We start from the raw sequence: 21872 nt of genomic DNA, 5'->3' as shown, positions 1-21872 counted from the left end.
AAATCAGAACCCATAAGTCTACCTGCCTTGTCTCGGATCAAATCTTGTGTTTCTCAGATCTGAATCATGATGAATGATATCAAATCAGGGCATTCGTGATGTAGATCTGCCTTCATCATTTTCCCTGTTGTCAGTGTTGATGCAAACTTTGTAAGGTGTAGATCTACGCATTCTGTGCACGGAATATGGGCACGCTCGGGAAAGGACCAAAGATGGGCAGTGCATGTGGACACTCTACTGGTAAACGGAGGATGGAGAGTTCGAACCTGTCGGTCAAACTGAATGCCTCTGCTCAGTGATGTGAGCGGTTCTGAAGGATGGTCACATTCCTTTCTGAGGTGGACCGTAGTACGGATCCGATCTTCATGGTGTGATTATCGCTGTAAGGCGCGTTGTCGGAGGAATGGCGGGGGCCAATTCGGTTCCAATGCATGACTGAGTCTTTATAATAATTATTATCACTGAGTCTGTGCATCAACACTCTAGTCTCTACCCCCAGGAGACCAATGATTCGGTATCGGGTGGTGCGGTGATTTCTGGAGGCAGAAGCGACGAGGGAAAGGCGGTGAACACTGCCCACCCCTACTACACAAACCCTGCTGAATCAGAATGGAACATACGATAACCATCAGTTCTGTCCGCAGATTGAATATCCATCAGTTGGATTGTTTCCCGTCATTATGCGTTGCCTTTCAAATACTACTACTGTAGTACAATCACCAGCAAGGCGCCAGCACTGGAGCTGGGAGGGGAGGCTCTTGTGCATCAGGGTAGGCAGTCGGACAAGTACGACTCTCTGTGAGCTGTGGTGTTCGTGTAGCTCGACCAAAGACATTTACCACTTTCTCAAGAAGAGCCTTACAGCATCCATTTACAACACAATCGAATATTTTCTTGCTTTATTTTGGAGTGACCGTCTGAGTGAATGGCATCACGTGGAGCCGACTAACGCATGGTCTAAAGTTCACTAGCACACGCCCCCGGCGATCCAGACGTTGGCAAACCGACACCAATCGGACACACTTGGATGAGTCGCACACTCACTGAGCACCTCTGCGAGTGCTGATATCACCATGATCGCGTTGTGATCACAGGACTACTGAGTACTGTATCTCCTGCTGACTTCACGGGTCAAACTTTCAATGGAGAGATCTCTCTGAGCCGGTACGCGGTAGCTGCGGACTATTCACGGGTCGGTCTTCGAATTCTGGTGGCAGTCGTGTGCGAGCGCAAGCAAAACTGTTTCCGATGTCGCCGGTGTTTCACGCTGTGCTTCCAGGGTGAAACAATGATACAATTTACAACACCGGTGTTGTTTCTGTACACTCCCTGGCTTCCAGAGCAAACAGTTACCGTGCTAAGCAGTCTGCTTGTGTGGTAACTGATTCCGTACACGCGATACGGACACGCCAGTGTGATTGGCGATATCATGCCGGGTCGTGTGTTCTGGAATACAATGTACATGTACTGTCAGTGTCCTGATAGAATCTGTTTTTATGCTGCGGTGTGTGACGGAGCAAGTCTGGAAGATACCCCTCCACGTAACATGGGATTGGTTTGCATGTCCATGAGGTTTGGCTTCATATTCGGCTTGTCCTGCTGGTCATCTGCAAAGTAGATTGTAGTGGACGAGATCAATGCCAACGCTGCCTGATGAGGCGCCGTCACCTGGAGGCCACCCCATGCTGAGACTAACGAATGCAGCATGGAAAATGCTCGGCAAACCCAAGGGTCTACAAATGGGCAATGGCTTTGCCTTCGCTTGTAGGGTACATGTGTGCTGCATTGTTCGCCTGGAAAGTCGAAACACTGCTACCACCAGACCTCACACCATGTCAGTATGTGTTCGCAGACGTCGTGCTGCAGATCAACTATTTCAAATACAACGGAGGCGAAAGGCCGTTTACGGCTATAACTTTCGCGTTTCACGCATTTCAGCGATCACCAGACAGCAGCATTTGGCATTCACCAATGCCATTATGTGTTTATGACACAGTGTTAGGAATTCCTCCAACCGCACCTGGTCAGGTCGTGACCAACTTATAGCTGAACACAATGCGCACATGGCTGGTATGGGTGCGCATAGCCAGAGGGTGAGACTTTCTCAGGGCATCGGTAATGTGAGAAATGAATAACTCCCATGTGAGAAATGAATAACTCCCATTTTTCACGATGGGAGTCGGATCGCGTAGGCCAATTACATGACACGTGTGGCCATAGAGAGGTTGAGTCTCCGGGCTGTCACGGGCTGTCGTCTTCGCGGTCCTGAATGCTGTTAGGAGAGGACGGTGATGGAGATGGCATTGCAACGCGTACACCTGCTGTAGGCTAGCAACAGCGAATGATGTATTAAATTGCTGCAGCTCTATCTCACACCCTCAAGCTACCTTGCCATTGTCAAAGTCAGGAATCGCTCGAACATTCAACAGTCCTCCCCAGGTGCGGTCCCAACGATAGTTGACGGAAGGAGTGATTGACTGCACGTTTGTAGTAATTTGATGGAGCTGGGTGGGAATTCCTAAGCTCAGCAATTGGTTATAATTTGCGGTCTACCTACCCCCAGTAGTGCTGCAAAGTCACGAGCTGACATTGTCAGTGAAGCCACAATGTTGGCTGTAGGCTCAGCTCCCACATGTAATCTGGTCAGCATAATAGACTGGGTGATGAATGTTCAATTTTCAGCGCGTTGATTGGATAGAGGGCATAATCAGCGTATGTGCGGTGGTTCAGTTCGGAGCGCCCACAACCTTCAAAGTCATTTCTTTTTTGAATTTTTTCAGATTTCACCTCTGTGGTTGTTCTTGCTGTTGTTTCAGGCACGCACACCCACCCACAAATACACGCCTACACATACTCACACACCCGCGCGTACAAGCACACAGGAACACACAAATGTATACAAGGACACGCATAGGAAGCTGTAGGAAATTGGGGACAGCATGATCATGGCACAGTGAAGTAGGTGACAACAGAGAGACTAGCTAACAGTTGCCACTCGTCCAGGGGTGCTTACAAGCCTCCAAACATCCCCTCCTGCTACGCCACAGTCCCCGATGGTCAGTAGACTCTCCTCAAAATCGATCTAGATGCTTGTATCGTTGCCTAAATCATAGCAACAACACTAAAAGTCATAGTACTGTGGTCACTCGAAAAACGACAGTGAACTTAGCTTTGCATGCTGCTCTACATTGGCGTGTAACTGTGCTCTCGTACTGCGTCATGCCACTGCCCTCGATGGAGCACTTTGCTATTTTGAAGTTCCTCGGGGATTATCTACATGTAAGTAGATCTGACTTTTTTGATAATATTATGCCGAATGTTGAGATCCGTTTCCACATGTAAATCCCTGCTGAGCCTCTTTTCGCCCGCGGACAGTACAAAGAGAATTTACAGAGCTGATTCCATCAGTGCAAGCAACTGTGGGAAGTCAGAAAGGAACCCCGTGGCAATTTAACAAATTGTCGAGACTTCAGTATGAGAAGCGTATCAAACGCTCAAACACTCACCTGTCAATCTTGTAGGACAGCTATGAATGGGTGGCTTACCATCGGGAAATTACAGCGCCTGATCGGGTCGGAATTCGCAGATTGATTTGGCGCACTGCGACTGCGAAGGTGCGAAAGCGACCGTGGCCGAGTATGGGAGATGTTTCAACCTCAGCCATTGCTAACTCAGGCTGGGTAATTGGGGCAAGTTAGGGAGGGTGAGTCATACCGTTGCCTGGGTGTTAACTGATCATGAGCATCGCCTGCCAACACCTGCTGCTCGGGGAGAGAAAGCTAGAGGTGCTCCCCTGTGGCCCTGCAGCCGCTTGCGGGTCGACCTGGCACTCCAGCAGCCGGCTGGACACTAGCTTAACCCTTGGCCCTCACCCGCCATTTCATCTCCTGTCCGGTAGGTCTACATCAATAGGGTGTTCTGGTGCTCAGCGTGAGCTCAGTGGCTGTCATGTCGTGCTAAGTCTGACAATCCACAACTTCAGACTAGAGCCATGCTCCAGCTCTCACCAGCTTCCGCATAGGGTCCAAATCCAGGCTACTCTAACACAGTCATTATCAAGCTTGATCGGTACTACCATGGCGTTGCGGCTGACTGATCGAATGCACGTGCAAGCACCCTATACCACACGCAGCGCAGCCCAGAATGGCCCAATATAACCGAGCAGATTCTCTCACCAACTCGCCAGTGCTCCAGCGGGTGTAGGGTGTACTGTGTGTCGTGACGAGAACTGGACGCAAGTGATACAGGACTGCAACGATCACAGGCTAGGCGAAGGGAAGGACGTAAACCTACAGGAGAAAATCCATTTCAGGTAAGCCTTGATATGCGTACTACGGTCTACGGTCATGTAGTACCATAGAGACCATCTGGGTTTAATTAATGTAATCGCCTTAACGTAATCAGTTACTCGAGCGAGTCGAGGGGATTATACTCGTTTTATTTTTATCTTACCTAACCGACTTGAATACTGCTGGTCTGGTATTTGATCAGCGGTGAACTCCCGGACATCATACGCGCATTGTCTGCCCATACAAGGCGAAGTACTACCGTCGTTGCCTCAACGCATGAGCTCGACCGCAGGTCGACCCACAACCAGGTTGCACCTGACCGGAAAAACGAAGCAAAAACAGAATGAAACAGGTCTGACGCTGGCACTGCTGCATTTGGTTTCGGTCTAATTCCAGACCGTCCGTGTAGCATGCTGCGAAATTCCTCCGATCTAATACGATCTAATCAAACACCTGATTCGCTCGTGGCAATGGTTTCATGCCACCCACTGTGGGTCGTCGGTTTCCTTAGTCGGACGTGGACGTGGATGAACTGGTGGTTAAACTTTGTGAAGTGAATTTTGTTTCAAGCTGCCGTAAGGACATGATCTGAGTGTGACGGTGGGCACAAAAGCACGGTACCCACTACCACAGTCCCGTAGCTACATGTACATTCTTAAATTCTTAGGTACATGTGTGTTTACTATTGTTACGTCCTATCTCAATCTCCAATTCTCTCCATTATCGTTTTCAAAGGTGCTTTCCTATTGGATGCACATGACGTTCATTTCTCCTTCGCACCGGCGCACATGAGTAACGATGAATCCGAGACCCTTGGTCGGAGGAGTAACTGTTATTTCTGCCCCGCACACACTTCCATCCAATATGCCACCGCCCCGGCTGTGCAGCATCTGATGGTTTTGTGGTAAAAGTAAAAAATAGAAATATGTACAAACAATGGATCGCTCGTAGTGTTTTGCTACAGTGTCCCTGCCCTCCCACCCTTCATTTCTGTGCATATTATCATTGCTTTTTTATCACTTTTTGCCGTGATGTGCTTGCCATGCCTACATGATGCCTAATCGCCATTGGGGATATACACCCGGTTTTTTCCCTCACAACTGCGTCCGTCGGCGCGAGGGTTTTTTCCCCGGCTGTCTCGGTCCAGAAAAATTAATCTGACGTTCCCAAGTGGTTCTGCATCATGGCCTATTTCTGCTATCCACATGCCTATTCTATCTGAGACACTCTGTTCTCAGCCCTTGCTTCCATACCTCACTCGTTGTCCCGTTCACATCTGGCTGCGGCCAACTACCCTTCACTTTGTGTAGTGCCGCTATTGCTGTCTATGTCTCTGTGTGTGCCAGTATATGTGGAGCGAGAAGACAAGATTCCTGCTAACGCAAACAGTACATGTAGAGGAATTCTAGATGAGAGAACTCGAAAAGTGTTCAGGGCTGTCAGTTCCACATCGCACACGAAACAGCCAGATCTTGCAGTTGTGTAGAGATAAGACTGATACCTGCGCCGCGGTATTTCTTCAACAACCAGTACTTATTATGGTACTAGTGGTACAGAGTTGGCGCACAGATCAAACAAGAAGTTTGTGATAAGTCACAGCAGGATAGGAGATTGCAACATGACTTCCTGTACTCTCCTTTTAACATAGGAATAAAACACAGACCGGACCAGTAAGGTCAGGGCCTGTTATAGTAGCCTTACTACTTCCAACGGCCAACGGAGATTTCGTCCTGATAAGGATGTCCAACAACGATGGCCCTAGAGGGTACATTGCCAGCATGTCAATTTGAAGCTTTCAAACTTGCTGGCACGTGTCGATCGACATGAATAGTATGTTTGCAGTGCTTGCAAACATCTTTTCAGTGGTCATTATTATTGACCGCACATGGATCTGCATCTTACAGTGATTTTGGAAACCGGTATATTCAGAATAAGGCGCATAAGACACACCTTCAACTTATGACCCGAACGTGATTTTGTTTGTTTGAATGTACGTGTACGTGTAATAATGAGAAACGCTATGGACCATAGTTATCACAAAATAACTAAGTGTTGCTATTGGCAGAGTCCGCACTTATCCGCAAGGCCTTCACGCGCTCCAGCTGTACACAGGCGCTCAACATGTGCTGCAGAAATTGTACTGGAAGACTTGGCAGATGACATTTGGCCATCCAGAACAATACATCACGTGTCGTTAGTCGTATAGAACTTCAGTTCTTCTCGAGTGCCAGACCACGGTAGGCGATCTAGATTAGCAAATGTAGGAAGAATGCTCCCTTGAAAACTCCATGACGTGGCCAAATTGGCCCACCTATTACCTCCCATGTTCAATCAAGACCGATTATGCGAAGGTGCTCCACAAAAGCCTTTTGTTTATCGCCCCCAGACAGGCGATTATCTGGCTGTGTGTGGGGGTTTCGTCTTCCACCTGCACGCCATTCTGAAGGGCAAACTCACCTTGGAGACTAAACACCTGTCTGCTGGCACACAGAGACTGTGAGGCTTTGATTCAGTTCTTCTGAAACTCTATACTGGATGCAGGATGCCAAGATTTACTCGGGCGAAGACCCGCAATGTATGGACCGGGAGTTTGCACAAATCGCCCAACATTCCTGGCCGTTGAAGAAATGCCTAGAGAGTCAATGACTTCCGCTGATGTGTGTTGATCAGGGCATTAGGCTGTTCCTCCCCTGTGTTGTTGAGGCGGCTATTTAGCCTTAGTGCAAGGCAAACACTGGCCTCGCTCACAAGGCTCAACAACTCGACGTGTTCAACGCAGCAGGATATTGCCAGGCCGCGTGGACTATCCCGCTCTTTCATAGAGGCGAACTGATCAAGTATTAGAACTCGCAACTATTTAGCAGTATCCGTGAATGAATCTATGCGAAGACAAATAGGAAGTCCTACTCGGAACACTCTAGTACAGCTAGCCTTTGAATTTCAGCATCATTCTCTTCTGGCTGGTGAGAGTCACTCCATGGGATCATTAAGTGTTATGCTTGTGTGACTAGATAGTGTTGTTAGTTACTCAGCATCGGACTCAAACCAAACACGTGGGTAAGCGGGATGAAAAGAGTGGGCTTCCTGCAGCTACATTGTACATGTACTAAACTAGTCCACATAATTATGTAGTAATATTATTACTTGATTACTTTCTGAAAAGAACGCACTGTACTTTGTAGTTTAACAAACACCAATGTCAGCCCTGCATGTAGAATGCTGTCAGGCGATTAGCAATACTAACATACGTTACTACGAGACCACCTATGTGTACATATACGTGCAGCGTGAATCGGAGTAACTAATTCCGTGCAAATAGGCGATGCTTCATCCATAACTAGTATTAACTACAGTAGCGTTACTTCAAAGATTCACGTGCACGTCATCGAAGTGCGGTTTCCATGGCTGCGGGTACGCTGAACCCGGTGTACCTTGTTTCGACTATCATGTTCACACCGGAGAGCTATTCTGCATGCATGCATTCATGGTCACGCAGAGCAGCTTCACACACGCCCATGTCGCACCGCAATGCAGGGCGGAATGTGGATTTAATGAGCTCATTGAGGATGGCGTCGAGTGAGTTTTAGTATACGTCATGTACCATCAATCGCATCATGAAGGTCTCACGGTTCGTCTCCCAACGCAGGGATATCTATCGTCGCCCATTGCATGAATTCATAGTTCCTGTCGCCACATGTAGTTATCCATTTGGCACGTTCGTCTTTGTGATGATCCATGATGATGATGGGAACGAGCACCTTCAGATGTTGAGTGCGTCCTGAATAATAACTTCTTCTTGAAGTACATAAGTAGTAGCATGGAATTCCTTGCCCTTTCCTTCCCAGGGATAAGAAATGAGTGATCCTTTAGACAACCATTATTTTATATTCCCAGATCAGCCTACCCCATGTACTCACGAAGGTGGCACGTTCACGGTTTTGCCCGTTTACATCCATTTAACCATAAACCATGTGACGTCAAGGAGTGAAGCAGGTACATTGTACATGCACATGGTCAAGCGAGCTACGTTTTCAGCCCGTAGAGCTACGTTTTCAGGTCGCCCGAAAAGCTAATGTTGCTTCATCGATATGCGTGTACACGCTGGACACTTCCTTGGTCACCGCGTGCGCGCCAGGTATCCTAATGTTTCAATTGTGCGTCCATCACCCCCCCCCCCCCCCCTTTGGAGCGGATGTAAGGACCTTGCGCCTCGCCAGTGTGGAAACGAGATGGGCACGGCAGTCTGCTAGGTACATTTCCTCTACATCGACACTAAGCGAAGGCTGCGCAAACCTTAGAACTGCGCCAAGGTGGAGGACTGGCCGAAAAAGAACCATCACTTCTACTGAGCAACCCTGCTGGCTGTTTCTGCGTCATGGCAAAGAGTCACCGTGCAAGGTTTGAGAATCAAAAGTTCATTTTGGTACATTGCCAATGTGTTTGAAATGTGTAGAGACACGTAATGTTATGGCGTCCAAAGTAAGGCTAACGCAGTTCCCCTGAATGAGTCCCACCAGCAAGCGTACCTACATTGTACATGTACATATCATCGCCTGCTTCCGGCATGCGTTCGCTGGAACTTCTAGCCACTCAATCTGGGGTAATAGTGGAAATGATGGCTACACAAGGAGCAAGATACCAGGCAGTACACCAGTTTGTCAGCTGCTTACCAATGTCAGGTGTTACCAGAAGCGAGCAGCACCTTTGACAGCGTATCGATTGCTTAGTTTGTAATTCGATACTGTCCCGCCTGCAGTACCTTTCATTCCCGAAAGCAGCACTAAGGCCATCTGGGGTGCGTTGCAATTGCACCCGCGGGGACACAGCGGAACAAATGCCACCTTGGCGAAGATATTGCATAGGCCACAAAAACTTAATCAGGGTTGTCTTGCAGCAATCAGTCAAGTAAAGTTCTTCAGCAGGAGGCAGCCGATACTAACCGTGATTTTCAGGCTCTCGGGTCGAGCCCATACGTTTAGTAGTGACCATCACAGCAGGCGATACTTGCGATTTTCAGGGTTCCATATTATTAGGAGTGACCATTACAACAGGGAATGAACAATTCACGCAATGAAGGGCACGGGATAGAGTTTCCGCGTCTCCTGTGATCATTTTCCTTGGTGTCCAGCAGCTCAATGGCCCAACCTTGGAAGAGACTGGATTATTCTCCGCTTTATGGTATTCTGTGTCCAAAGGGCGGTTACCCATGTACTGGTCTTCCTCAAGATCACGTCTCCAAGTAACTAGTTGCGAACGTATCTCTGTGTGCATGTGCCGCGCATTCCCCACAGGCTCTTTGTCATGTTTTTGTGATAGACATGTGCAGGACATCTGATAAACCTACCCTGTTTTCACGGCTGGTAGGATACTACGGGAGTGTGTTTGTCGAAGGCAAAGAAGCGACGGAAATGTACCGGTCATGTTTGAGCTACTACTGCTGCTTCCAGCAGATGTATCAGGAGGATTAGCCGGTGCTTTTCTGTCCTTGTTCGCTGTGGTGGGCACATCTCGAGCTGCTGATGCTGCGCTTAGCAGAAGCGCTTCCTGCCTGCATTGTTCGTCCGCCTAAATATACACACCTTGTCCAGGCGCAAGCGTGGCCCTGGGCGCAGGCTGTTTCTTTGAAGCAAGAAACGGAGGAACGAAATGGTGCCTGGAGAATGGGTCTTTTGCAGTAGGTCTTCCCCTGGGGGCTTTCCGCAGCCGGCACAGTTGCCAAGCGTGGCAAATGGATTGAAAGGCCCGTTTAGGATGAGCTCGCTCACATCTGAAACACCAGGATATCACCTCAACGGAATTCTTCCGCATCGTGTAGTCACACATCCACTTTGTTTGCAATGTTCGTGAACGGGTCTTTGGGCTGCTGCTGCTGAAGATGATTTGAGCAAGTCAAGAAGTAGTTTGAGTTGTCCAACATCTAATCATGCCATGTCCCTGGTCTTGTGAAGGTCCACTTTACTTTCCAATATTGACCACGTCTCTGAGGTGATCGACAACTTCGGGAACGTGGCGCACTTGCAGCCATGAAAAGACTTCCGCGGCAACAGTGGTGTTGCCATTATGTACCGAATCACACCTGTGCGAGGAGGGCAGATGAATAATAGAGATGGGTGGCACCAGAAAACGGGCGCAGAGAAATTCTCAACCGGGTTGTACAATACAATAGCGCTCTGTATTGCAGCTGATCGACTGATTAAGACCAGTGGATTTCCTGTCTTAGCCTATCCACACACCACAAGACAAGATAGTGGCACGCTCTCAATTGTACGTGCTTGACTAGCAGCGGGGAGGCGTTCCTCCTTTCACCAGAACTCGAATTCTTCCGTGTGCTTCTGCTACCACTAAGCGAATGAGGAATTCAATGGTAGCCTCGCAGTCGCAGTTGTTCTTGCCACGCAACTGAGCCTGGGTCTTTCTAAGAGTTTTCTTTTTTCGACCCATTGTCCCACCTCCCCCTTGTCGGCGGGGACGAGGGCCCACTATGCAGTTGGCAGTGCACAGCTTGTTTCCTGTGCTCTATGCCGCTATGCGCCACTCGAGAGCCTCATTACGGTCACTGTGTGTCGTACCTGCGGTGGGCTCCATACAGCACCCCGGAGTCCTAACGTGGACCGTTCGGTTTTGCGTTCCTGATCATGATCATGATGAGAAACACACGTCGTGACGCGGGGATGTCCTCCAAATCTCTCGTCTACGCTTGACACCTTGTTTGGGTACATTGCGGTCGACACGCTGACGATGTCATGTGTGACATGTGCACAGGAAGGCTGCCAATAAAAATCGAACACCAGCGGGGCAAGTGAAAAATGTCCTTGCGCCTTTCGTAAAGGCATACTAGCGAGAAACTTGCGTTGAACGGTATCTCTGAAGTGAATTCTTGCCCTGATAAGGCGCAAGCGGCCTGAGACCACTGGCGCTAATGTGGTAGAGATCCCAATGCCAATGGCGCTGGTGCTGATGGCCACGGTCCAAGTCGAACACAAGCGTAGCACTAGTGATCTCCACGCTGCCGGCCGCACCGCATGACACTATCATGTTTTGCAATGTATGTATGATCTTCGTAACTGCTCATCCGTGTAGAGACTTCGGGTCGGGACAGCAGTCTAGGACTGGGTGAAGCACTGAACTGAAGGAGTCTAAAGTCGTAAAGAGGCGATGAGGGACTCTGGAGTAGAACATAAATTTGTACATCGTGTTCAATGTTCATTGTGGAGCTTACACGGTGCTGAATTTCCTCCCACAATCAATCCACGACCACTTCGACTGGTCAATATACGCGACGTGTAAAGAGCCAAACAATTGGTGGATCAAGTTAGTAAGCTATTTGCCACGCGATCGTGTACCAAAGGCAGTGGAATCATGGCTAGTAATTGCTGACTGGTTTAGGACCCTTGACTCTGGTCTGACCGTAATAGAGTAAGCATTGCTCCAGGGCCATCCCCACTACTGACACTGCACTGGTCAAGTAACGTTGGATGAGCAGATTTAATAATAAGTGCAGTGCTTAGGTTTGTGAGCTGTCAGCTGGACGGGTACGTCACTTGCTTAGAATAAGGTAAGTCGTTCAATCGGATTCAAATCCCTTTTATACTGGTTTTAGTTTACAAAGCCTGAAAGAATGTTTAATACTTGGACTGTGTCTGCGGAGCCTGGTTCTTCATGGCCGCCACTATGATTTCATGATTGCGATGAAATGCAGAGAAACATGCGTTTAGACAGCAGAAAGTGTCGTGGGGAATTACCGGCAGTGGAATGCACATGTAAGACCACGCCGAGTACTCAGTACCAGCCGAAGCACTTCAGTTCAAGATTCAAAACACGAAAAACAAGACGCCCAACGGGACGCCAGGATAGTGGCTGGGGAGCGCTCACACACGATATTACTAGGCGCCCATGCGAAATGCAGGCTTGCATCGTTCCTTGAAAGCACAGTGCGCACGTCGCTTCCACGTTCCTTACTATTCCTAAACATACAATTGTGAGTGGATCACTGTATTCATCAGTATTAAAATTCATGGGAATATTCTCCAGCTAAAAGCTACCATGCCTTTGCAAAATGACGTAGAAACTCGAAAACTCGAACAATCGTGTCAATTAGCTCAAGTACTGCACGGAGAGGTAGGTGTCGGACCTTTGCTGGGAAGAACGCGCGTAGTGCACATCATGTTTGCTTTGGGTTTTCTAAGGCTATTTTCTCCCGTTGTGGGGGTGGAAAGGTGCCAGACACGGTCTTCTAAACCAGTGCATGGCATGCAATTGTAGTGTCGTTCCGTGTACGACTTGCTCTGTATTGACGTTGAGAGGCCGCAGCGCATCCACAGTCGGCTCATGAGTCTGACACATAATCCCCCCTCCGCCGTAGCAATGTGAGACGAATGAAAATCGGCAAGCTCGGTTGCCCTCGGCTAAGCTCAACGCCATGTTGCAACCCGACACTGCTGTATTGAGGTATCACAGCGGATGGACGCACCGTTTGTGCACAAACAACAACCATGCGTCAGACCCAGACAATAATATTGCTGAGACAGGGAGGGCCGTGAAGAGTCAACGTTCAAAATAGCAGAAAGCTCTAGCAGCAGCGGCCCGCCATGGTCTTTAGCTGTTGGTGCTGAGTCTCTATTGTCACTGAGACCATGCGTGTCTATTCCTCGTTACCGTTTGGTGTACTGACTGCACGCGTTGTCTTCAGCGTTGACGTTATCTATCCAGTGTTAGTTGTAGCCAGGCTCAGCCAGTAGCCGAAAATAGTGACCCCCGCAAATGCACCCAAGCCCCAAGCGAGACTTGTACGCCCTGAAGGTTGTGACGATTGTACTAGCAATTCCAGTTCTCCATTGTCCGTGCAAGTAGGCTTAATAGGGTGAGGCCTCACGAGTAAGCCCAAGCGACTGCTGAGAAGAGTAGACTTATGGGGAATAGTCAGAAAATGCCCACTTAGTCCCACCAGCAGACTACCAGTAATACAGTTGGTCATCACATTGTAGTAGTGACTGCATGTATGTCGCAAGGGCTGTCAGAAAGGTGCAGTTTCAGAACCCGATGGTACATTGTACACGACGTATACTGCTTGTTTGTTTTCAACCAATCAAGGCTTGTCTAATACGACGTATACTGCTTGTAGATGTGTGCGCGGTACCAACGCTTCTTGTTGTTACATATGCCACCTTTGTCCTGCGCACGTCAGGAGTTGACGCGATCTGGGGCAGCTGCTCTAGAGTACAGTACTACATGCACTGCTAGACAGTGCGGCATTGCGGCGAGAAGACGGCTGCGAAATTGCAGCAGCGACATTGGCAGCATATACGACAGGTACTGAGATAGGTAGGAAGGAAACTGCATGATATGCCGCGCAGAGAACGCATCGGAACAGATTCATAATCACAGTAAATGCGCAGAGCATGCATGAGCAGATCGACTGCATTCTGCGCGGGGAATTGCTCCAAAAGGCCTGATGTATCTAACAGATAACCGGCGATGCTGTGTGCGTGCGTGCGTGCCACAATGGACCACGTCTTGTCAGTCTCCGCCACTGTTTGAAACTAAGACAAAAAATCCAAACAAGGAGTCCTCCAGCAAAGAGGAGATTGAATATTAGCACCAGCATGTCTGACATTCCAACCAAGAAGAGTTTGCTCCTATGAATTCTGACTATTTTTAGTCCCAGCTCATGACACCAAATTGTAACAAATCACCAACCTGCATGAACACTACATCCCCGCTGGTATACATGTACGTCACGTGTAAGAAGCTAGAGCAAGTGATTATTTTGACGAACTAAACATGATCACGTCTTTACCAACTGCGACAGACGAATCCCTCCTACCTTCGTCGATTACATTGATGTGCCAGCCGTGTTATCGATGCACGAGCACAATCACAAACATGAAATCGAGACAATCGAGCATGGTAGAACCCCCACAATCACCCAGCCAGCAGAAGAAGCAACCAGGGGTGGTCTAAGTGTTGATCAACACCTCGCATGTATCGTACCAACACTGTCAGGTGCAGGGCAATACCTTTTATTGCCGTGTTTTGGCTGAAATGTGTTTAGAGGTATTAACTTATGAATAATTATAGTTACTCCAGCAATTGATGAAAACCCTGTAAACCTAGTGGGATCTGGACCCTAAGCGCTGGAGATGTGCTAAGTCCAGCAACTCTACTAACTTCTGTGTTGCTCCTCTTGGGAGTCTGGCTAGTGCCGGAACGTGAATATCGGGCTTATTTTCCGGTCGCAATCTACCGCAATCGCTTGCTTCTGTGTTGGAAAACACCGAGCTAACTACAGCCGGACGAGCTTGTTTCGACTCCGCACCGCTTATGGCACTCTGCTGTAAATCCGCTCTGGATTGGTGTTACATGCCCGCGGACTGACTGAGGCAAGGCACGTGATACTGCTGCCTACATGCACAGCAGGCTACACCTCACTCCAGTCTAGTTTAGCTTGCGCAAAGAAAAAGGGGGTGTCTGCGGTGCCAGTGGCGGCTAGCGAGACGGAAGACAGGCGCACTGGCTGACATTATGAAAGCGCAGGTGAAAAAGGGAACATGCCTAGACCCCTGACTGCACACCTCAAATAGTCAGGAGGATAACAGTTGATCACAGACAGTGAGCAGAATCGTTCCAGCTCCGCTCTAGATAGTTAACCAGGTGCAGCTTGAAAAAAGTCTACTGCGAGTACAACTACAAGCAGTATCCACCATCGTCAGGATTATCTACGCACTAGAAGCTGAGCCAAGGGCGTCGGATGCGCGTAAAGAGCAGGTGAGGACGGGAGCGGGAACATGTGCGGCCATACCTTCCGCACAAGTACGAGTAGTACAATATTTTGCAATTGTGACGACTCCAATACACGGACCAGTCGTACATGTAGGTGACCGTGTGCTGCGGCTGTAGGCGTGTGCGAATCTTTATGTACTATGTACCGCTCCAAGCTGGGCGATGACTTTACCTACGTAGTTTTTTTGTATTGCAATCGTTCTGTCCACGTCCTTGGATCGTTCAGTCCAGAAATCATGCATCGGGCGGAGGTTTGGTTGGTTGTGATGGTCTTTGACTCGAGCCAGGTAACTGGCAAAGAGCTAGTACATGTACATCGTCCTGCTACAGACTAGAGTGGGAGCTTGCAGCTAAACAACAGCTGATGTCAAGTTGGGTGTGTTTTGGCCGATATTGAATGCTCAAACGGCAATCTGTTGCGCCTCCCCAGTTCTGTTACCAGGCGTTCTTGGGATCTGGCCTCAAACTTAGGACTTTTGCGTTGCCACCGTGCCCAGGTAATCATGTAGTTGTATGAACGCTACATCATCGTGTGGCAAGGAGAGAGGGTACACGACTGATGACTACATTGTACATGTACTTGTACTTGCAGTTGTATGTATGATGGATATGTGATATGCATGTATGGGATGTTCCAAGTAGCAGAACACCTTCTTGAGCAGAAAACCGTGATGTGCATGAGTGAAGATCAAATTGGACACGTGACGAGGGCGCCATGGGAGGTCTAATGGTGACGCGCTACGCCTTTTAGACTTAGAACACCCTCTACTCTACTTGTATATTTAAAACGTGGATGAGAGGACTTTATTTACCATACTTTACAAGCCATGTACTTCTGTAAGAGAGTAGTCTCTACGAAGATGAGATCAATGTGGCGGTGAGATGCTGCTGCTTTTGTCAACCGAAGAGTCTCGACTGTCTTAGGCAGAGCGTACCAAAATAACAACAAATGAGAGGGGAGAAAGACAGAATAGTTTCAGGTCAGAGTGTATGAAGGGAATTGCAACTTGCAAGGGGTATCATTGAGCGGCAGAGCCTTATTGACAAGCCAGCTAAATTTAGTATGGCTAAGCAAAGGCAGTACCCCTTGCAAGGGCTGAGGTGCTGGGGCCAGGAATTTGCTCTTCAAGCAGCTCACTCATGCTAGACACAAAAGAAGACAACAGTCGCTATTCTTCCATGCTGTGTCTTGGGTGGACCAGCCAAAAGGGATGTTGTTCTTGTGCGAAGGTTGACGGACGGAATTCTGTGGAATGGTTTTCCTAACAGGTCGCAGTGCTAGTACTTGTGGTAATACCACGACATAACTGCTCTCTGAGAGAACCTACAGCGTTGTTTTGCCCTGCACCTGGCGTTGCTGCGAGTCGGAGGGGCGCGGAAGGTCGCACTCAGCGCAACACTCGACAACACAAAAGAGCGCCCCGATGACCTCGTTTAGCGCTACGTACACCCTGCAATAGTCGGGTACATGTGCTGCAGATATTTGCTGTCCTATCTGGCCGTAGCCACTGGGTCTTGTATTACATATTCAGAGATAGGGGAGGGGGTAAGTATGCTACTTGGTTGAGATTTACGCGGAGTCTTGGCCGTGATCATAGTATCCTTCCAAGTCTTGGTCACGAGATGAGAGAGTGAATTGCCTACTTTGCGAACGCCACTCTTGCAGCCGGAGCTGGCTGGCTGCAGCTGTTACGCGTACAGTGTGGTCGTGCGACGCTACCAGGTAGCATGGCATGATGATGATGAGGCTGAGCTGGGGAGGAGGAGGACACAACGAAATCCCATAGCATCAGGCACAGATCACAGTGGGTAATCCAAGGTACGCAAGGTACGCGGGATCAGCGCAGGCGACCTGTGCTTCATAGGCTAGCTGGTCTCCCCGTTGAGACAGCTCGGCACATGGTTCCAGCGTGGAGTATTGTTTACGGTGCTTCGTCCCCTCTAACACATCCACCACAGCATGCACGCACGCCACTATCAGTCCAGGCCAAGCCGCCGACTGGAAATTGCATATTTAGTCGGATGGTTACCGGAGGTTGAACTTCAGTCTCTTCTGACGCGCTCCAGCTCGCCGTAGGCAAGAGTCAGCTTGCGAACTGCATGCCGTCGTTTCCATTGTTGAACTACTGTATGTGCGAGATAGGAAACATTCTGCTGATAGAAATACTGTCACCACTTTCAGGTTGTAAGTTGATGTAACGCACTTCCCCTGCTGAGGCTAGTAGTAGTACCTCCTCAGTGTGAAGGCGTCGAACACGTCACGCGGGTCGTCAGCACATCTTCCGTGACAGCATAGAGACAAAAGGCACTCGGTGAGCTGGAGCAGATTGGCAATTCCGCGCTGACATGTTACGATGAGCAAATCTCTATAAAGGTGACGAGTTCTATCGTATTCGCGCTTTCTCTGTTTTTGTCACAGGTCCTCGCTACTGTACTCCGCCAGGCAACGAAAGTGAGAAATTGTCACACTCTCCCTCGTGGCCCGTGGGAGATGCAGAGAATGAGCAGGCGAGCCCGGAGCAGAACAATGGCATTACAGCTGGCACTAACATCATTACTTTCAGTGGTGGCAATGCTGGCACCCTGTACTGTAGCTGCGGAATCGGTAAGGGGTCTGAGAAGCCGCCGAAAGAGATAGAGAGAGAGCGCGCATAAATACAATTAGTATTATTATAGCCCTCGCATTTGGTGATTGCTATGCTTCTGTGCTCCGCTCAAGATGTCTACAAGTAGTTTTAATTTTTACATGAATGCCCAAACCTGACCGCAATGCCCGTTGCCCGAACGTGAGCGCACTAGAGTTACATCATGTATCTTGGGGAGTGCTTTCGGCGTGCAGTCACAAGACACAATGCTCTCTCGTTGTCATTGAGGCGGCTGATGGGCAGCCCGTTTTAGAGTGTTTGTCTTCGTGTGTTTTTCTCGTCGACTAGATACGACTGGTGGAGGACCACGCGCGCTCATTTTTCAAGCTTCAGTCTCACCAGGCCGGTAGGTTCTTGTTTCGCTTTTCATCACTGTGTCATGGTGTGTGTACATGCACATGTAGATGATGTACTTGTAAAGCGACTCGGTGCCCCCCCCCCCCCCCCCCCCCCCCCACCAAACCCCCATTTGCAGAACTACTGACTGTGTTTAATAGCGGGTTTAATATTTCATGTAGATGTTTGACGGGTACTCTACTCAACAAAGCAACCACAAATAGATTTGAGATCGGGTGTGGACGGTCTTTCTGTGGCCACTCTTGGAGAATTCCTCCTGAGCTCGAGGAGCTGGACATCGTCGTGTGCTTTCCTGTGGCCTGGCAAAGTAGCGCGGAGTGTACACGAATGGGTCCATTCAGTTGTTCCACTATTTCGTGTGACGACGAGTTTTGAGGAATGCCATAAGTGACGTCACGCAGTGTTGAGTTCTACGAAGAAAGCGATGCAGAATCACTTGAGACGCCATTTCGAAATGCATGTCAAGGCCCCGGAATAACCCCAGGCAGAGGATGAACCTTCCCAAGTAAATGCCACCTTTAGCGCTGCATCAGCAACGCGACTTCACTCTACCTCCGAAACGCGTAGCATTTTCAGCGAATAGCCACCAGACACAACTCGTTCACATACGCACAGAGCCTGTTCGCTCTTACAGCCATTGTCATGCTGTCAGGGTAAACCGCCTAGACCTCTACTCACGTGAGACGCAGTCTGCGAGAGATTGCTTTGTAAGTGCCCTTGTAGTGCAGCAGTTAGGATGAGAGATACCACTCTCCTGATTGGGTGGCTTGCATCGATGGTCTACAACTACAAGTACAAGGATTGGACTGAAATCTACTTGTCACCCGCAATATCCGTGTGCCTATTTTTGCGACATGATGAGGATTGTGCGCTTTCTTGTCGCTCCTCGGCGTGTGGCGCACTCCCTGCAAAAGACTGGCAAAATTGCCATAGGGTTGTTCACACCTCCAAGGCAGACGTGTTGTCCGCTCTAGCGCGAAACCGATCCGCCATGCTCAGGAAGAGCTTCTGTAAACCGAATCCCGAGTTTGGAGGATGGCCTCTTCGCTGGCAGTTGTTTCTCAGACGAAAGGCGGATATGACTCGCACTGGATTTACTTTGAGCGCACAACCGCGGAGAAAGGATGCATACTTCCTTATTGGCCATGGGCCATCGTGGAAATGAAGAATAATACAGAGAGAACACCCTCAACGTAAGGCGATATCTGCGCGAGTCTCTTCACGTTTTCGCCTGAGACTGAGAGGGCCTCTCATCGCCTGCACTTTCAATCAATCATGCCTGCCATCGTCACCTCGGATCAGCGGCGCTGCTAAAATACAATCATACAATTCAGTGGCCGTGGCTGCCCTGACGCAGTACGGCGATGGTGCGGGGCAAATGATAATTGGGAAACTATTACCGAATTCCGGTGGATGAAAGGACGTTCAAGTTGAACTTTCTTCGGGGAGTTGTCGGCTATAGAGTTCAAGATGGCATGGCCCGGAGGTGATGTGATAGTATTTACGTGTTTCAGAATCGAAATCTGAACAAGGTCGAGCTACAGGGAGAGAAATTTGCTCTCGCGGGAACAAATGAAATTCCATGTAGTTCTGCGCATTGGCGCGAACCGGCCGGCTAACTATGGTGCACCCTGGCTGTGGGGGAACGGCTACTCAGCGCCGACCCTACTCCCAAGATGCACAGCATGTGAAAGTGACAAAATGCGGCGAAAAGCTTAGCTCTAGTGTGAGCTGAACTGGAGGCAAATAATCGAGCCTTGTTGACATCACGCGATCTGGCCTATTGCCCTGCGATGACGATCAGGGAGTAATCACGAACGAAACACATTCTCTCGGCGGGAGCAGGGGCGTTTTCCGCGACTTTCGAAAGTAGAATTGTTTGAAGCACGTGCAATGTTTGAGTTCAGCCGTCGCTGCAGCGGTAGCTACTGGCGAAATGGGCGGCCACCTCATTTCGATTACCAATCTCTCTTTCGCGCAAAAGAGACATCCTTGTTGCGTTGACACCATCGTGTTTTTGAATTGGCTGTGGACGTAGGCAAACACAGGACAGAATACACCAAACAAGCGGAGAATGTCGGAACACCATGGAACACAGGCCATGTGCTCTGGAGATCAATTTCTCAGCGAACATGGCCGCCTGTGTCTCCTGCCGCCCGCTCGCCTGTCAGTCACGTCGCGGATGCGCATCTGGGGTCGCTCAAGATTGATCACGCGTTGACACATCCAGCTTCACTTCCACTGCAATCTCCTCATCTCCTTATGGGACGGGCCATAGGCATAGGCCATGTCATTGTAGCCACACACAAGTAAATTTATGCCTGAACGCCGCATACATAATATCTTTAGCATAATGTTCCTACTCATCCATCCGGATATCGCGTGCATGGTCTGGTCCTGCTACCCGCGTGTACTAGGACATTTTTATGCGTGTGCGTGCGTCGAAGCAAACCCGCTTTTTTTCACCGCTTGGCGGTTTGTGTCGGGAGTCTTTGACAAGATTTAGGGCGATGCTGGAAAGGAAGTGGTCGCACTATTGTCACACAGCACGCGGTCCATGATGTTGCTGGTAACACAGGTTTCGCTTACTGCATCACACACTCGCAGAGACTATCTTCTATCGCGAATGAACATCGAGAAGGATCAGTCGATTGTCAGTAACGACATCTCTGGTCCTTCGATATTACATGTACACGGCAAGAGATGGGAGCACATTTGTCGCAATCGAATTCACTCAATTTAGTCAAGTACCTCACAGGTGCGCTTTCGGATAGCATCCACCATCAAAACCTCCCGCCCTGCGCCAGATTCTACGCCAAAATATCATGTCGCGGAGATTAACCAACAATAAAACATGGCCGACGAATGAGGACAAAATCCTTCATGTGTGCGCGTGTGCTTGGGAGTTTACGGCAAACGGGGAAGCGAAGCAGATGTTGAGCGAGATGTAGCGGTGAGTGAAATTTCTTTTGCGACCTAGTGCCGACCATGTAGCAGCGGGCCTGCAGCAATAACCTGCGGCATGTGACGGGCTGCGAGACACTTGCACTGGCTGTATTGAACGCATCGACGAGAAGCAGGTAAATATACCTCAACATTGCGTGTAGTTGTGGATATGTTTCTGTTTGGAGAACACTTGTGTGCGGCAGTTCAAGACCTGTGTGGTTGGCGTTACAAGTACAATTACATGTACATCCAGTGTAGGTTGTCGAAGTTCGAGCAATCTGGAAGCTTGGTACGATGTAGGCTTGCCGTAAGCAGACTGGTCTGGCCGTTGTTGACACTATTGCCCTTTACCTTCGCTTCCAGGGGAGAATTGGTACATTCTACATGAATCTCGTGGTGTTGAAACGATTTGAGGGTTTGTGACAAAAACGAATTTGCGCCACGTGTAGTGTTAGCTAAGTAGGATTGCTGCCTAGTCTTACTACAACGCTGTCCGTGTTGGGACGACCTGGTCACGTTCACTACTGACATGAAGTTCGGCCCGGCTGATCCACACGTTTCAAGAACGCCCAACTTTCTCCATCAAGTGCCTGCGATTCACGTGCATCCACCAAACCAAACCTGCTGCCAGTCCGCAATATTCCAAGCCCTTCAGAACGTCGCCCCTGGGCTCATTGCGTTGAAGAGATCCTGCTGCCTCCAAGATGACACCAGGCCCTGGAGGGTGAGCTGGGAAATGACAGTCTGAGGGGATTTGCTCGAAAGGGTGGATCCCCCTTTGCATTTTGAATCAGGACCTGAAAAGCATAAGCTAGGTGGCAGCAGTGGAGTTGCATCGTCAGCTGCGCAGCAGCAG

The 21872-nt window shown here is 49.3% G+C and overlaps 1 protein-coding gene across 3 annotated transcripts in view; it reads left to right on the top strand.

The window, feature by feature from the left end:
* Positions 1 to 4176: 4176 nt before the first annotated feature.
* LOC135815890 (A disintegrin and metalloproteinase with thrombospondin motifs 18-like) overlaps positions 4177 to 21872 on the top strand; it is a 39764-nt gene continuing 22068 nt past the window's right edge. The window contains exons 1-3 of one of the 3 annotated variants that reach the window (XM_065329255.1): positions 4177 to 4312; positions 17488 to 17673; positions 18002 to 18059. In XM_065329255.1, the coding sequence (XP_065185327.1) occupies positions 17560 to 17673; positions 18002 to 18059 (172 nt within the window). In that variant the 5' untranslated portion in view covers positions 4177 to 4312; positions 17488 to 17559. Of the gene's footprint in view, positions 4313 to 14727; positions 15054 to 16742; positions 17381 to 17487; positions 17674 to 18001; positions 18060 to 21872 lie in introns of those variants that run through there. The other 2 variants (XM_065329246.1, XM_065329238.1) reach the window with 2 other exon arrangements.

Source organism: Sycon ciliatum, chromosome 1, assembly GCF_964019385.1.
Source record: "Sycon ciliatum chromosome 1, ocSycCili1.1, whole genome shotgun sequence".
Classification (NCBI taxonomy): domain Eukaryota; kingdom Metazoa; phylum Porifera; class Calcarea; order Leucosolenida; family Sycettidae; genus Sycon; species Sycon ciliatum.
Note: the sequence above shows the minus strand (reverse complement) of the source record. Positions and strands in the feature narration are given on the sequence as shown.